We start from the raw sequence: 17725 nt of genomic DNA, 5'->3' as shown, positions 1-17725 counted from the left end.
GGCAAACTTCAGTCTGCCCTTAATGTTTCTCTCAGAGAGCAAAGGTTTCCTCCTTGCACACCTCCCATGAAAGTCAAACTTGTGTAGTGTCTTTCTGATAGTAGAGTCATGCACTTTCACATCGACAGTAGAGGGCCTGCTGTAGTTCCTGTGATGATATTTTAGGTTTTTTGATGACTTCTTTGAGCATCTTGTGGTCTGCTCTGGGGGTTATTCTGCTTTGGATGGCCAGATCTGCAGTTGTTTGGAATGTTTGGAATGTCCTCCCATTATAAATAAACAATTTTCCAGATGGTGAATGGCTGATGTCAAACTCTTTTGAGATCTTTTTGAATCCCTTACCAGACTCATAAGCAGCCACAATCATCTTTCTGAGGGCATCACACAGCTCTTTAGATCTCACCATGGAGCTCACTTCAACAGTCAGGAGCACACCAAACTCAATCTGAGGTTTAAATAGGGCTCCTTTAAAATGCTGGTTAACAATGTACTGATCATGTGCACCTGACGTGATACACCTGTGTGTGATTTTAACCATTTCAAGTGGGATAACATTTTTTTCTTGTTTTTTAATTGTTTAGTTATATTATTTGGATCCCTCAGTATCATTAAAATTGATATTAAATATCTATATGTCAGAATATATTTTAAAATATACAGGCTTTCATAGAGTGTCCTACTTTTCTCATGTGACTGTACTCCAGTTAGTAATTAAGTCATGTAAATGTTGGATCTACAGGGTGGGCCATTTATATGGATACACCGTAATGAAATGGGAATGGTTGGTGATATTAAAGTCCTGTTTGTGGCACATTAGTATATGGTTGGGGGCAAACTCCTCATGATGGGTGGTGACCATGGTGGCCAATCAGAAGTCGGCCATCTTGGATACAACTTTTGTTTTTTCAATAGGAAGAGGGCCATGTGACACATCAAACTTATTGGTAAAGTCACAAGAAAAACAATGGTGTGCTTGGTTTCAAAAATCAAATCACTTTTATTGTCACATCACATGTGCAGGTACACTGGTACAGTACATGTGAGTGAAATTCTTGTGTGCGAGCTTCAAGCAACAGAGGTGTGCAAAAATACAATAACATGAAACAAGCAAAATATAAGGATGGCTAAATCTGAGAGTAATAAATATATGTACAATATAAGAGTGTATGCATTACTGGATGTGTATACTAAATATGTGTATACATATTTTACAAATGAAATAGAGTAAATAATAAAATAAAATATATAAAATATACAGAGGTTGGTAGTTGACATGTGCAAAACAGTGGCATTTATATACAGTGTGGAGTGCATAATGTTGAAGTTACAGTAGTGAAGGTGAGGTATCTATGCTGTTGCCATACCAGGTGGTGATGCATCCAGTGAGGATGCTCTCAATGGCACAGCGATAGAAGGTCCTGAGGATGCGGGGGCTCATGCCAAATCTTTTCAGTCTCCTGAGAAAGAAGAGGCGCTGCTGCACCTTCTTCACTGTTTTGTTTATGTGTACTGACCACGTAAGAGCCTCAGCCAGATGTACACCAAAGAAGCGGAGGCTGCTCACTCTCTCCACAGCAGCGCCGTTGATGGTGATGGGGGTGTGTACTTCTCTGCACCTCCGGAAGTCCACTATCAGCTCCTTTGTCTTTGCGACGTTGAGGGTGAGATGGTTGTCTTGACACCAGTGGGTCAGGGCGCTGACCTCCTCCCTGTAGGCCGTCTCATCACCGTTGGTGATAAGACCCACCACTGTAGTGTCATCCGCAAACTTCACAATGATGTTGGAGTTGTTAGTGGCCGTGCAGTCGTAGGTGTAGAGTGAGTACAGGAGAGGGCTCAGTACACACCCCTGTGGAGCACCAGTGTTCAGTGTGATGGGGGATGAGGCGATGCTGCCCAGTCTGACCACTTGGCGTCTGTCGGACAGGAAGTTAAGGATCCAGCTGCAGAGAGAGCTGCTCAGTCCTAGATCCTGCAGTTTCCTGTCCAGCTTCGAGGGAACGATGGTGTTGAATGCTGAGCTGTAATCTACAAACAGCATTCTCACATACGTGTCTCTCTTCTCCAGGTGTGACAGGGCAGTATGTAGTGTCAGGGCTATGGCATCATCAGTGGACCTGTTGTGGCGGTATGCGAATTGTAGAGGGTCCAGTGAGTTGGGTAGTGCAGAGCAGATGAAGTCCCTGACCAGCTTCTCGAAGCATTTGCTCACGATGGGGGTCGGGGCTACAGGTCGCCAGTCGTTCAATGAGGAGATGGTGGAGGATTTGGGTACAGGGACGATGGTGACCATTTTGAAGCAGGCTGGGACTACAGACAGAGAGAGGGAAAGGTTGAAGATGTGTGTAAACACTCAAGCCAGCTGATCCGCGCATGACTTGAGGACACGGCCGGGAATCCCGTCCGGACCAGTAGCTTTGCGCGCGTTCACCTTCCTGAAGCACTTCCGCACATTCTCCTCAGACACAGTGAGCGCACTGACGTCATCCGCGGTGCGCACACTGTCCGGTCTCATGGTGTTCACTGTGTCGAATCTAGCGTAGAATACGTTTAGATCCTCACACAGAGAGGCCGTGGTCTTCGGTGTGCTGCGATTGTGTTTAGTCCCTGCCACATACTCCGAGGGTTGTCAAACTGTTGCTCCACCCTGTCCCTGTACTCACATTTGGCTGCTTTGATCGTCTTCCGGAGTTGGTAATGTGCATGTTTGTAGTCCGATGTGTTTGCGGAGGCAAAAGCGGTGCTCTGTGCCGCCAGTGCCGTGCGAACATCTCCGTTAATCCAGGGTTTTTGATTTGGGAAGGATTTAACTGTTCTGGATGGGATGACATCCAGAACAGTAACTTTATTCAACGTAACTTTATTCTTTCATGAGTTATTTACAAGTTTCTGACCACTTATAAAATGTGTTCAATGTGCTGCCCATTGTGTTGGATTGCCAATGCAACCCTCTTCTCCCACTCTTCACACACTGATAGCAACACCGCAGGAGAAATGCCAGTACAGGCATCCAGTATCCATAGTTTCAGGTGCTGCACATCTCGTATCTACACACCATAGACAATTGCCTTCAGATGACCCCAAAGATAAAAGCCTAAGGGGGTCAGATCGGGAGACCTTGGGGGCCATTCAACTGGCCCACGACGACCAATCCACTTTCCAGGAAACTGTTCATCTAGGAATGCTCGGACCTGGCACCCATAATGTGGTGGTGCACCATCTTGCTGGAAAAACTCAGGGAATGTGCCACCTTCAGTGCATAAAGATCATCATCATGTAGCAATTTCAAATATCCAGTGGCCTTGAGGTTTCCATTGATGAAGAATGGACCCACTATCGTTGTGCCCCATATACCACACCAAACCATCACCTTTGTTGTTCCAACAGTCTTGGAGGGATCCATCCAATGTGGGTTAGTGTCAGACCAATAGCGGTGGTTTTGTTTGTTAACTTTACCATTCACATAAAAGTTTGCCTCATCACTGAACAAAATCTTCTGCGTGAACTGAGGGTCCTGTTGCAATTTTTGTTTTGCCCATTCTGCAAATTCTGTGCACCGATCTGGGTCATCCTCATTGAGATGCTGCAGTAGCTGGAGTTTTTAAGAGTGCATTTGTGAGTAGCTAATATCCGCCAAAGGTTTGTTCGACTAATGCCACTCTCCAGTGACATGCGGAGAGTGCTACGCTGTGGACTCTTGCTGAATGAAACTAGGACAGCCACTGATGTTTCTTCATTAGTGACAGTTTTCTTGCGTCCGCATTTGGCAAATCCAACACTGAACCAGTTTCACGAAACTTAGCAAGCAGTTTGCTAACTGTAGCATGGGAGATGGGTGGTCTCGTAGGGTGTCTTGCATTGAAATCTGCTGCAATGACCCGGTTACTGCGTTCACCAGACATCAACACAATTTCGATCCGCTCCTCACGTGTTAATCTCTTTGACATGTCAATGGCTGTGAACAAAGAGAAACTTGTAAATAACTCATGAAAGAATAAAGTTACGTTGAAACTAAGCACACCATTGTTTTTCTTGTGACATTACCAATAAGTTTGATGTGTCACATGGCCCTCTTCCTATTGAAAAAACAAAAGTTGTATCCAAGATGGCCGACTTCTAAATGGCTTCTATTATTCAGAGTGACGTCTTTAGACCAAACAAAGCAGGACTTTAGCTCAAACACATCCAGCTTTATTGCATGAAGGAAAAATAAATACAACACTCGACCAGGAGAAACACAAAACTAAATTCACAACGAGAGGTTGCTTTTGTGTGGAAAGGACTTTCAGGGAAACAAGATGAATTAGGGAGATAATGGGAGGAGACAATGAGAGCGACGTGGAAATGGTTAATGGAGACGAGAGACATGGAATGAAGCATTAGGAGAACATGGGAACAGAAAAGGGAAAGGACTCACAAGGACACAAAGAGGACAGAGACACACAGAGACAGAAGGGGAACCAAAGTGGAATATTAGAAACTCCAGTCAGACTAACCTAAACACTGCTAATGTACCTAAACATAGGTTTAAAAATAAAAATATGTATGACCTGTACTCTGATATAGTGTATTTCTATATGTTAAAACCAAGTAAGGCTTACTGATTTCTGTTTGTACACAGACATGATTGAAGTGCAGACGTCAGTCTCAGTGTTCGACCTCAGCTGTCCCTCAGCTGTTGGTCACTCCCAATGAACATCTTTGCGTCTTTAACTCTGCCTCCTGCAACTTTTGTGGAGAGGAGAGGCAGCACTGAACAAAGAGCTGTAACTCCTAAACATTTTCTTCAGTATAAATTAAAGCTACAATTAAAGATAAAATACAGTTTCAAAGCATTTACTCAAGTTACAATTCAGATTCAATCTGAGCAGTTCAAACTTGAATGTAACTTTTTTGAATTCAGTTTCTGATGGCACAAAGTTCTGCCCATATCACGGCTCCATCTAGTGGACTGATAGTAGAGCAGCTGATGGCAGCTTCCTCTGCCTCACACTGCTGTCTGACTGCATTCAGCTGACACTGAGATGAAGCAGGAAAGAAGCAGCTGATATTTGGACAGCACACATGATGGAAAGGAGGATTTCAGTTGATGTGCACATGAATGATTTGTGTTTCCTCTGCAGGTAGAAAGTGTGTGTGAGCTGATGTGAATTGAGCAGCATGGATCAGTGTGAGGACAGAGAGGAGGGAGTCCCTCCCTCTAAAAGCACTCTGTGTGGGGAACATGAGAGCCAGACCAAAGCTCAGAGGTGAGATGACCATCTCTAACTGTCCATGACTCTTCTCCATGTCACAGCTCAGCACTCACATCACTGCTCCATCATTATTCACAGGAACCCACCTGGACCTCCACCCAGCTCTGTGTCCTTACAGAGTGATGGGTCTAAAGAGCACCTCTTCGTTGATTTTAAATCCCAGCAGGTGTCAGCTGCAGAGAGGTGAGCTGTTACAGTGTAAATAACTGTTTACCTCTGGGTGGCGCTCTGTTCTTACACTGCCAACACTAGTTGGGAGTTTCCTTCTGTTCATGCTCAGCCTGCAAACAAGTTTCAGTTTCAGCTTCTGTGGCTGCAAATGAAAAACACATTTTTCTTCTCTAACAGGATCTACAAGAGACCTGCTGAACCTGAACCTGGACGCAACTGTATGTCTGTCATGTCCATGACCTACAATCGTAGCAATGATTACAGCTTTATAAGAAACGCAGTCTCTGTAGCAGAGAGGTGAGCTGTTAGTAACATGAACTCTTTGATTAAACTGCTTGATGTTGTTGAATATAAACTGCAAACACGTCATTCCCTCAATCCCATTTAGACTGTCTCTTTAAAACAAGCTTTTGGTTTGCAAACAACTGAAAATCCACTTGAGAAAACAGGAAGTGATGCTCGTGCTCTTGTTTTCTTCCATCAGTCATGCTGTGCTGAATGTTGGAGGAAGTTAGCGATAAACTCAGTTAAGCATAGATATCACTTATACTCAAAACTCAACCTGACCATCAGTAATTATTACATTCAGTTTGAACCCTAGTTTTCATAGAAAACAACAGTAAGCTGCTGTCTGTCTTTAGTGCCAAGAAGACAGTTTTCTACCAGGAAATGAAATCACAAGACAGTTTCTAAAGAAATTAAATATCAGCTCTTTATCAAACCGATTCACTACAGTCAATAATGCACAATCATTGGATTTGTCTATAAACACAAAGGAATCAAAGTTTGTCATAAGAACTGAAAATCTTTTCTAAAGATCAAAGATGAGAAAGCATCCCCAACAATCTTCTCCCCATTTGTCCACCCTTAAAATCCACTCCACTAAATAAAAATGAAATAATCTTTCATGTTGCCTGTTGAATGTCCGTTCTACTTAATGAACTGTTCAATAGGATTAGTTACCTTTCATGCTTGAACCAATCCAATTATCAGTACCAGGAATTCATTACCAGTTCCCAATAATATGTTTTTCAATTATTGCTTGCCCTGAAATAATAAAGTATAAGATTTAATTGAAGACACAAGTCCAACTTCGTAGTATACACATTTAATGACACACAACACACCTTTTTTTGCTTTAGGCTTTGACACAAGCAGTACACTGCATGTCACACATGACAGTAAATTTGTGTGCTTGATTTATGCCTGTGAAGGTTCACAGTCCTTCAGGTCATTGTAGTCTAAGGAGCTTGGAAAGAAAAGGGTCTGTACTTCCTTAAGTTAGCACTTGGTGACAGTGGGAAGGAAAAACTAGATTTTAACAGGAGGACATCTCTAACAGAGCCAGGATCAGGGAGGAGAGTAGAGAAAAGCTTCAGTGGCAAATGACTAACAAATGTATTTTTCCCTCTATCTGTCAGAGCCGGAGAGAGTTCCTTGTGGTCTTCCTCTCCTCTTAGAAGGAATGACTTTTCTGAAACAGAGTCCGGCTATGGATCGATGGGAAGTGTTCTGTCTCTGGGAAGTAATCAGTCAATGGACTCTGTACTGTTCTTTGCTACAGAAACGTGAGTTATAACTAAGTTGTGAATGTGACATTCATGTGTTAAGTGTTAACTGCTCCCAAGTCTAAAATGTACAAAATAAATACACTATACATATAGGTATAATTATAGAAGTTATAGTATGTTATATATAAACATGCCTGTCCGCTGGTTAATTACATAATCAGGGGGAGGCTGGGACTTCATAGCATACTCCTAACAATCATATAATAATATGATTGTGTTGTACATTGTTATATTTAGTGTGTTTTTATTTATATTTATAGAAAACATCAAGAAGTCACAAGCAAACGGAGAACACCCAATAACACATGTTTATTCATCAAAAGTATTTACTATTAAAATCCACATAACATAATTTTTTCACCCCTAGAAAAAACACAAAAAAACATGTTCATATCAGCCTGATATCAGACAGAAGCTGGCAACTCAGCTCTGGAGAGTGGGCAATCATAATGTTTGCTCTCAATTTTGACAACCCTATTAAAGATTAATATCAGTCTGTACATGCTGCAGATAGCTTTTCTTCAAATTCTTTAATTCTCACTCGCTTTTGCGTACTTTGTATTTTTGTGTTGCTCGCAGCAACAAGTCCACCTCATTGTTAGTCCATTTAAAAAACTCTGTGCTTTTCCTCAACGTTACAAAGAGCCGGTAAGTAAATAAAAGGCAAACAGAAAGAGGCAGGTCAAATCGTGTTATGTTTCACACATGCACAGTACTGGAACATAAGCGTTTCAGCTGTTTCAGTGTGGACGAACAACTGCTTGGAAATGATTGAGAACGCTAGTGTGGACGCGGAGCATTTTTAGACAAAAACAGAGTTTTCAAATTCATCCAGATTAGTGTAGACATATCCTTTGTCTTTAAGACATTCCTGTAGTTTAACTAATTGGTGTGTGTTACCTGGTTTCATGGATAGATAGAGTTGGGTGTCATCTGCATAGCAGTGAAAATATATGCTTGTTAACTCCACCTTGATTTTCAGCACCTAATTGTTGACATGGATGGTTCTGCCTCAGGCACCTTTTTCCTCAGCTTTCCGAGGGTTTATGTCCTATTTTGCCTTCAGTGTGGTCTACTGAGAGGTTTTGCTATCATGCTTTTTCTTTAGACTTACCAGTTTTGGGTCACTCATTGACAGTCTTGGTCCAGAAATGTTGTTCCTAATTTGTAATGTACACTTTAGTCTCTGCTTTGCTTTTGGTGTTTCTTTAAAACAATAACTTTCCACTGAAGTTGAGACTTCAGCTCATTTGCTTCCGGTACAACTTTTAAGCAGAACACTTTTTATATGGTCAGTATTTGAAAGAATAAATGCAGTGTTCTGACCCAGACTAAGCAGGAAATGACTGACTTTGTTACTGAGATGTCCACTGTCATATTCCAGAATCAGGTTCTAAAATTTGCAAATGGATCTGAGACCTTTCCTTTCTTTATCATGAGACAGAAAATATTTTTTTAGTAGGTCTACAGTTTGCTTTAACACATTCTAAGCCAGCATGTGAAGATACAAAGACTAAGTGCTGCTCTTCAGTATACATCCTGAAACTAGCCAAATGAAAAAAGATATTTAGGGAGGGTGGGCTTAAAGGCAAGAAGCTAAAGCTTGTTTCAGTCAGGGGTCATTCCATCTGATCTATTTTGTCTTTATTTTTTTAACAACCTTTTCTCCACCACTATTTCCAATTGAATATTAAAAAGTATATATTATGTTCCAAAGTTCACTACAATGGCAATTTACCAGCTCCTCATTGGTTTCCATTTAGCTATACTCTTATAATTGTGTTTTTAATAAGCCAACTACAAGTAGGTTTTTCTCCAGACTTAAATCTATTTTTTTAGTTAACCATGAATCGTATTCTCCACTAACACTTTTTATAATGTTACTTTTACAGACTGAATCTCTGTAACCTGTCAGAGGAACGCTATGAAGCTCTGTCCTCAGCTGTCAGCTCCCAGTCCTCCTGTCTAAGAGAGCTGGACCTGAGTAACTCTGACCTGCAGGATTCAGGAACAAAGTTTCTTTCTGATGGACTGAAGAGTCCACACTGTAAACTGAATATTCTCAGGTCAGATCATACTATATGTACATATGTATGTATGCATGTATATCAACTGACAGAATGAAGAAAAAAAACAGGATTAAAACGGGCGATCGTGGCTCAAGAGTTGGGAGTTCGCGTTGTAATCGGAAGGTTGCCGGCTCGAGCCCTGGCTTGGACAGTCTCGGTCATTGTGTCCTTGTCTCCTTGGGCAAGACACTTCACCCGTTCCCTACTAGTGGTGGCCAGAGGGCCCGGTGGCGCCAGTGTTTGGCAGCCTCACCTCTGTCAGTGCGCCCCAGGGTGGCTGTGGCTACAATGTAGCTTGCCATCACCAGTGTGTGAATGTGTGTGTGAATGGGTGGATGACTGAATGTGTAAAGCGCTTTGGGGTCCTTAGGGACTAGTAAAGCGCTATAAAAATACAGGCCATTTACCATTTATTACTAAATGTAATAATGCCTCATTATACTTAAACAAATGTGTTGGTTTTATTGTTTATCTGTTATTTTTCAGACTGAGTCACTGTAACCTCTCAGAGAAAGGCTATGAAGCTCTGTCCTCAGTTCTAAGCTCCCAGTCCTCTAGTCTGAGACAGCTGGACCTGAGTAACTGTGACCTGCAGGACTCAGGAGTGAAGCTTCTGTCTGTTGGAGTAAAGAGTCCCAATTGTACACTGGAAACTCTAAGGTCAGATTTAAAACCTTTCTGTTGATGATCACTTAAATACTTTATATTGTTGAAATATGTCTGTTAAGCTTCTCAGTCATCCAGGCCATCGTAGTCTAAGGAGCTTGGAAAGAAAAGCGTCTGGACTTGTTTAAGTTACTTGAAGACGTTTCACCTCTCATCCGAGAAGCTTCTTCAGTTCTAAGGTCAAATGGTGGAGAGTCCCAGATTTAAACCCAGTGGGAGTTTCCCCCCAAAGAGGGACAAAGGACCCCCTGATGATCCTCTACCTAATCACATGAGCCAAGGTGTGAAAACGGGTGTGGATCACAATCAGCCAGGGTTTCAGGTGAGCTCATTGTGAAACCTGGCCCCACCCTATCATGTGGTTTCCTGAGGTCAGATGGCCCAGGATGTGAGTGGGCATTGAGGCGTCTGGGAAGGATCTCAGAACTGGATTTTAGATGTTAGGAAGTCCATAAATCCAGGTTATGGCATCCCCTGGGTATAGACGAAGTTGCAGGATGATTGATGATTTTATCCTTTTCAAGTTCTTGAAGGAAAGCTATAACATTCTTTTTGTAGCTGCTTGTGGGGTCTTGTTTTAAGGCTTCGGAGCTATTGTTATCACTGAGGAGAGTAGTGATCTTTGTGTGGTAATCTGTAGTGTTTAGGACCATGGTGCACCTTCCCTTGTCAGCTGGTAATATAGTGATTTTGTGGTCTTTGCTCAGAGAAGCAACGGCCTTCTTTTTTTGTATTGTGAGGTTAGACGGAGGGATTTCGGCACTGGAGAGGGTGGCTGAGACTTTCATCCTGATTTGCTCTGCTTCTGTCTGTGATAATTTATTAATCCGTATGGCGGTTTCTGTGGCTGTGATGAGGTCCACTATGGGCAACTGTTGCGGAGAAATGGCAAAATTGAGTCCTTTGGCTAACACTTTGTTTTCAGTTTCAGTGAGATTCCGGTCTGAAAAGTTCTTCACCCATTTTTCCTGACTGTCTTCAGGTGTGTGTTTTTCTCTGAGTTGTGTAGGTTCTGACTGGGAAATAAAGATTTTTGTTAACAAAGTGTGGAATTTTCTTTTCCTTCAGAGTGTTGGGCCCATTGAGCCTTGTCCACAAACCTGTAAACCTCATCTAAGACAGGAGAGGGTAGAAGTGTTTTCAGTTCCTGCAGAGTCTGGCTAATCTTGCTCTGGAGGGCATCTATAGTGAAATGGACCTCTCTTATCCTTTCACTTAGAAGCTGATTTTGTGGTCTCCCTAAAATTAACTCTGCTCTGTATCCCCTGACCGTGGATCCAAGGCCCATACTCCTATGAACAACTGTGCTTTGTCTGAACCATCCCTGAACCATCCCTTAGTCATGCTGCCATAGAGATGGATAACAGACGGATTGTTGTTTTGTGTGTCTGCAGTCTGTCAGGCTGTCTGATCACAGAGGAAGGCTGTACTTCTCTGGCCTCAGCTCTGAGCTCCAACCCCTCCCATCTGAGAGAGCTGGACCTGAGCTACAATCATCCAGGAGACTCAGGAATGAAGCTGCTGTCGGCTGGACTGAAGGATCCAGGCTGGAGACTGGACATTTTCAGGTATGGAGAGAATGTCTGATAGAGGAGGAAGAGCTGGAAACATTTCCTGTGTCCTTCACTCACTTCCTGTTTGTTTCCTGCAGATGAGACATGAACAATCGCACATGCAGGAATATTTTCAGGGACAGACACACTAGTCTAGATGGATTGTACATGGATATTTATGTAGGGGGTCTCCAAGGAGTCTGTTTGCAGGAACATTAATGAGAACTCATAAGTCACGTTGAGAGTTTCATTAAAAGTAGACCTATAGTTAGGTCCATAAATATTTGAACAGAGACAACATTTTGTAACTTAAGATACACTTTATTAGGGCACAGGTGTACCTGAGATAGTGGGCACTGTGTACTTAATAAAGTGTTAGCCATGTGTATGTTTCCCATGATGTATGTCCACAGTCACAGTGACAGTCAGTGACACTGACAGAAGGATGAAACAAGGCTGTGAATAATTTCATAAATATAAATAAAACAGTGTTAGCATTATTGGATAATGCTAACTCACATTAAATTAGCATTAGCTATTAACAACAGCGTACTTAGAATTAGCCGCTCACATGTTAAAAAGTAAGGGAAAACAGTATTAGCATTAGCGCATAATGCTAATTCACATCAAAGTTCGTATCATTAGCTGCTGTCATTCTTACAAAGGAAAACGGTATGAGCATTAGCTGCTAATGCTTATTTTCCTAAAATTACAATTAGCCACTAATGGCGACCTATTTAGCATTAGCTCTTCACATCTCAGGGGAAAAATTAAAATTGAATGAAAAATAGGGTTAGCATTAGCTACTCATATTGTTAAAAGTAACAAAAAACATTGTTAGCATAAGCGGATAATGCTAATTTACCTCAAATTAGTATTACCTAATAACGGCAACCTACTTAGCATTGGCTGGTCACTTTGTTATAGAGCAAGAAAATATAGTATTATCATTACCTGCCAATTCTTTTTCATCTAAAATTAGCATTAGCCACTAATGGCAGTCAACTTAACATTAACTCCTCAATAATATAATGCTAATTCACATCAAATTAGCATTAGCTGCTAGCATCAGCCTACCTACCACTAGCTGCTCACATTGTTAAAAGGGAAGGGAAAACGATATTATCGATATATGTAATCGAGCTGTTATTACCACCGACAAAGGGCAGGCCCCGGTACACAGCTGTAATAACCCCCGCTGACACTGACTTCTTTTACTGAGGTTATATTTATCAGGGTTTTATTTCCTGATGTTCTTATGTGTCCTAGTTGTTTCAGTTGCCAATTCTGAATTATAACTAACATTAAAAACATGTTTAAGGAGGAGAGAGAGCAAATAAATTCGATTAACAGCTGATCTTTGGGTTTTTGTTCAGTAATCAGCGTGACCTGTGTATAAACGCATAAAAGAGATAACGTTGGTGTTTCCGTCATGTAGTAACTGCTAGGTTTAACTGTACAAAGGTGGTTCGACACTATGAAACGCATACAGACTTCATGATGTTCGGCTAATATTTTTATTGTGAATATTAATCATGAGGGTAAACGGACCTGTACACCACGGAGCGAGGTCAGCATATCCACGATATCTTCAGCTCTATGAGTTAACACAGAGTTTCCCAGCTGACTAATCTAACTGTCATCTATGAATATGTCACGGGTCATATCAATATGATTTTACAGAAAATCATCCTTATTACTGCCAACTATTCCAGAGATGTGAAAATCTACAGCATAAAGAACAAAAAAATATAGCAGTCTAATGCAACACTGTAACAGAGATGAACCGTCAGTTTGTCGCAGATCAAAGTGGAATGAAAGTGATTGGTTGAACAGGTGTTCGTGATCTGTGTTATCTCCATTTTCATCAGCGTAACAGACTCAGCGGCAGATTAGAATAATAGTTATACATTTAATAAATCACCAAATTAATACACGCAAGAAACGATCAAACCTGTTCCGACAATTTGAGTTTGTATTCCCTCAGCTGCAGACTCGCTGCTGTTTAAATGTTTGAGAGGAAGATTAGATATAAAGCAAACGTCAAACATAGACTCAGTCTGCGTTCACATTTGATATGAGGCCAGGACGGATAATGGCTGTGTCCTGTTTTAAGATCATATATGTAAAATTGTTGTCTGACCTCCGTCAATCCAGCCACTCAGAGTCCGTGGTTACCATGGTTACTGCATAAGTAGCTATAACGTTAACAGCTGGCCTACCGGCAGCATGGGTGTTTATGTTTTTCATTGCAAAAGAACCGTCTGAATGGTTAACTGAAGTTAACTTGGATAAATTATAGTTAAGGAGTATCACAGATAACGCCCACGTGAGCTGTGTGACTGTTCACCACTACACTGAAATCAGTAGGCTATTACTGAAATACACGTGCTATATCATAAACTATGATATAAATAGGGAGGTCCTATAAACATGTTTAGTTTTAAAGGACACCTTCCTGCCTTTAGTCTCATTCATGAGCAGTATTAGTTTTCTTCTAACATCCAGAAGTCTGCACGATGTGTTTCATAGTTTGTAACAAGCCTTTGACAGTTAAACATAACATGATCGAAAAAGCAAAAAAAAAAAAAAAATGAGAAAAAAAAAATCACACAAATTATATGTTTACCTCATTTATTTTTAGTTAAGTAAACTCTAAAAATTCTAACAGATAGCTGGTGCTTACAATACAGTTGAATAACTATTAAAAAACAGATGATATAATATTTCTGTCCATGTTGCAGTCTTCATGATGAACATTCTGTTGCAAACTCTGCTCCTCTCGGTGGAAATGCGCCTTCTCTTTCCTCTTTGTATAAAACATTTTAAAAGTCAGTTTAATCTCAAAATTCACTGTTAAATCCAAAATACACCAGATAAAGAAAAGCGAACGGTTTAGTCTAACACATGTGCCAGTGAACCATTAAACATCTGTAAAACTATGCAGTTATGAAACGTAACTTTAACCTCAGCCAAACCGATTTCCTCAGTTGTAAATAAAACAGCGAAGTAAACGTGACCCGACAGACAAAACCTGAGTGAACTAAGTCCAGCGTTTAACCACTGAGAGCTAAAACTCAGGTGAGGTTTCAAAGCTGTGTGCTGGTGATTGGACATCAGCCGCTGATAAAGCTGGTTCACCTATAAAGTGCTCTGTAAGGGAAACAAGCTTCAGCAGCTCTGCACTCGGGAAAAATACTATATTTACTTATCTTGTGCAGAAAAATGGGCTGACATTGCGTTATATCAAGCAACGGCTGCCCAGTTAAACTGTGACTATCACCAGGTAACGTGGGCGTGTTTCTTGAATTAGCAGCAGGTGTTAAACAGCTGACAGGTGAGGAGGAGGATGCATGCAGGTAAACTGAGGGTCTGTTGAGCTGATCGCTGGTGTCGTGAGAAACATGTCAGCTCTTTCTTTATGTTACAGAAGCACAGACACACAAGACCAGGTGGAAAGAGACGATCGTTCGGTGAAAATGAGAATCTGCGAATGCAACATGTGGAACATGGAGAGTGGAATATGTAAACAAACCGGTTAACGTAACCCCCCCCCCCCCCCCCCCTCCAAAACAAACAAATACACACAAAGAAAACAGTTAAGCTGGAACACCGGGGCTGTGAACTCGGTGCACTCTGTCAGCTGACTGTTAGCAGAGCAGTGAAATCTCTGAAAACATCTGAGCACTTTTGCAAACATGTTCTATGTTGACAACCTGACCTCACAAGTGAAGATTAGGCCACTACATTCGTGGCTAAAACACTGTTAAAAGTGTAGTTGGTGACAGAAAAACGGGATATTTTAAAACTACACCACCACCATTGCTGCCTGTTCATTCTGGGATACCTGGCTGCCCCAAGTCCACACAAGCAATCGATAATCTAGGATCGACCTGTCTTGACTTACTTTGCACAGCAAATGTTAGAGAAGCTGCATGGGCAGCGTTAACCCCGCCCACTTAGTTTGATGGGTGAGGCTGACAGCTAAAATTATTTCAAGGAGAGAGATGAAGGGGACTAAAGAGACAAAATGAATTAAATAAATAAATCATTAAATAATTAATTAAAACTGTCAATAATTATTTAAATGTGTTATTAATTAATTAAACATGTCAATAATTAATTAAATGTGTCATTAATTAATTAATTACATGTGTCATAAATATTTATGTAATTAATTATTTCCGATTTTAATTAATTATTTAATGGTGTATTTAATTAATCCATTATGGCAGTCCTGGCATTCCATAGCTTTGAGCCATCCTCAGTGTGTAACAGTGTGTGTATGAGAGCCATGTAATGTCCATGTGTGCATGCTGACTGCTCTGACCCCTCCTCCTTTCAGGGTGGAGCCTGCTGGAGTCCGATGGTTGAGACCAGGTCTGAGGAAGTGTAAGTGTGTTTTAATGGGATTCATGGAAACAAAGCAGCACACATTCAACCATCTTCATCATGTCAGGAGTCATCATCAAAGTGTCAATCAATGAACAGATGATGGATCAATAACTGCAGCTGGATTGTGTTTGTTCTCTCCATCAGATTCCTGTCAACTCACAATCGACACAAACACAGTGAACACAAAGCTCCAACTGTCTGACAACAACAGGAAGGTGACACATGTGGAGGAGGTTCAGTCATATCCTGATCATCCAGACAGATTTGTTGTTGATCCTCAGCTGCTGTGTAGTGATGGTCTGACTGGTCCGCTGTTACTGGGAGGTCGAGTGGAGAGGAAGAGTTCTATATCAGTGAGTTACAGAAGCATCAGAAGGAAAGGAGGCAGAGACTGTTTGTTTGGATACAATGATCAGTCCTGGAGTCTGTACTGTTCTGATGATGGTCCTCAGTCTGTCTGGAACAAAAACAGACCAACATCCATCTCCTCCTCCTCCTCCTCCTCCTCCTCCTCTGTCTCTCACAGAGCAGCAGTGTATGTGGACTGTCCTGCTGGCACTCTGTCCTTCTACAGAGTCTCCTCTGACACTCTGATCCACCTCCACACCTTCAACACCACATTCACTCAAACTCTTTATCCTGGGTTTAGGTTCCGCTCTCGTGGTTCCTCAGTGTACCCTGTGCTGAGTGTAAAGAGAGTCTCCTGTTAGAGAAACACTCTGACTGTTGAACAGATAGTTCAGTCTGTACATGTCTGTCTCTTTCACTCACAAATACGTTTTCACATTCATGGATTCAATCAGTTTGATGTTTGAAACTCTTCTAAATGATTCCTTGTAAACTTCTTCCTCTTCTGTCACAATCTATTTATTTATTATGGTGTCTTCAGTCTGAGGGTTTGAAGTTTCCATGTCTGTGTGATGTGTGGTGTGAAGGCTGCTGGTTAAACTGGGACTCACTGTTTAAAGCACTGAGTGCTCATAGAGAGATGCTCCATGAGTCCCAGTACAGACTACAAACATGGTGGAAACTTAGCTTTGATATCCACACACTCTGCACGTCTGTGAGTAACTGTGATGAAGATGTGCAGAGATCTGTGTACAAACAGGAGAAGACTGTAAAGACTCTGTGCTTCTAACAGCCTCTGTTAACATATGTGAGGCTGTTTGTTGTTGTTGCCATGGAGCTTTTCACTGTTTGGGTCAGCAGGTCATGTGATCAGGTTTGTTCTGCTGGACGATGGTTCAGTGTCAGGGTTTGTTTGCATTCATCAATAAATATCTAAATAAATCAAAGACTCCATTTTTGTTCTTTCATCATGTGACCTCTGCTCATCCATCTCTGTGTGTATCAGGATACATTTAGTTCATAATACACAGAAAAATCAGAGTTATTACCTGTAATAAATGTGAAAGATTCCTGCAGTGATAACCAGGCAGGACTGAAACACATCACAGCTGTCACCACGGTAACAGCACCGCCCATCCACAGGTGAGGGGAGGAGCAAAAAGAGGGACTTTCACCATTTTATACTAAAAACACTCAACTAATGTTTCTAATATGAAACAAATAAGCCCACATTAATGTGAGCATTTATTAAATAATAATAATAATGATTTCCTCCTGATCTCATTTCCATAGCAGAGAAAACTGTGGTGTATATTGAGGTGGAGGGTGTGGTCTATGGCTCAGGTGTAGAGTGAGGGTGGGGTGCACCACAGCAGCATGCTGGGACTGCTGAGGGTGGAGGAGGGAGTGATGATGACATCAGAGCTGCAGCAGTCAGCAGCACAGAGACCAGTGAACACACAGTCTGTTCATCTTTGCATAGATACAATATATACACAATATTGAATGACAGAGACACGCTGTGTGAGCTTCCACAGATACACTGACGTCAGCATCCAGAGTCCTCCTGCTGCTCCCCCCTCAGAGCCCCGTGATCAGCACCAACACATTCAGTTAGATGACAGAGTCCAGCTGCAGCTAGAATCAGCTCTGTGAACAACAGCACAGCGTCAGTGTTTCACACTCAGTGAAAGGAG

At 41.6% G+C, this 17725-nt stretch overlaps 1 protein-coding gene across 2 annotated transcripts; it reads left to right on the top strand.

The window, feature by feature from the left end:
* The first annotated feature begins 4929 nt into the window (after positions 1-4929).
* On the top strand, positions 4930-16676 carry LOC134622731 (ribonuclease inhibitor-like). Of its 2 annotated transcripts, XM_063468090.1 has the most exons (10): positions 4930-5249; positions 5334-5438; positions 5604-5723; positions 6848-6994; positions 8890-9063; positions 9553-9726; positions 11127-11300; positions 14716-14810; positions 15631-15677; positions 15825-15914. In XM_063468090.1, exons 1-9 carry the CDS (start codon positions 5161-5163, stop codon positions 15657-15659), a joined length of 1107 nt encoding a protein of 368 aa, XP_063324160.1. In that variant the 5' UTR covers positions 4930-5160; the 3' UTR covers positions 15660-15677; positions 15825-15914. The 2 variants fall into 2 exon arrangements, with proteins under 2 accessions (XP_063324160.1, XP_063324159.1); XM_063468089.1 differs by lacking the exon at positions 14716-14810 and having other exon boundaries at positions 4931-5249; positions 15825-16676.
* The last annotated feature ends 1049 nt before the right edge of the window (positions 16677-17725 follow it).

The sequence above is a fragment of the Pelmatolapia mariae genome, unplaced genomic scaffold, assembly GCF_036321145.2.
Source record: "Pelmatolapia mariae isolate MD_Pm_ZW unplaced genomic scaffold, Pm_UMD_F_2 NODE_ptg000183l+_length_23874_cov_1, whole genome shotgun sequence".
Lineage (NCBI taxonomy): Eukaryota > Metazoa > Chordata > Actinopteri > Cichliformes > Cichlidae > Pelmatolapia > Pelmatolapia mariae.
The sequence above is the reverse complement of the archived record's forward strand: the minus strand, read 5'-3'. Positions and strand labels throughout refer to the sequence as shown.

What these genes read in the sequence shown, in the direction of transcription:
- LOC134622731 (XM_063468089.1), top strand. Translation starts at nt 5,161, where the DNA reads ATGGATCAGTGTGAGGACAGAGAGGAGGGAGTCCCTCCCTCTAAAAGC. An exon ending in TGTAAACTGAATATTCTCAG is followed by an intron (nt 9,064 to 9,552) that starts GTCAGATCATAC and finishes GTTATTTTTCAG; the next exon opens with ACTGAGTCACTGTAACCTCT. An exon ending in TGTACACTGGAAACTCTAAG is followed by an intron (nt 9,727 to 11,126) that starts GTCAGATTTAAA and finishes GTGTGTCTGCAG; the next exon opens with TCTGTCAGGCTGTCTGATCA.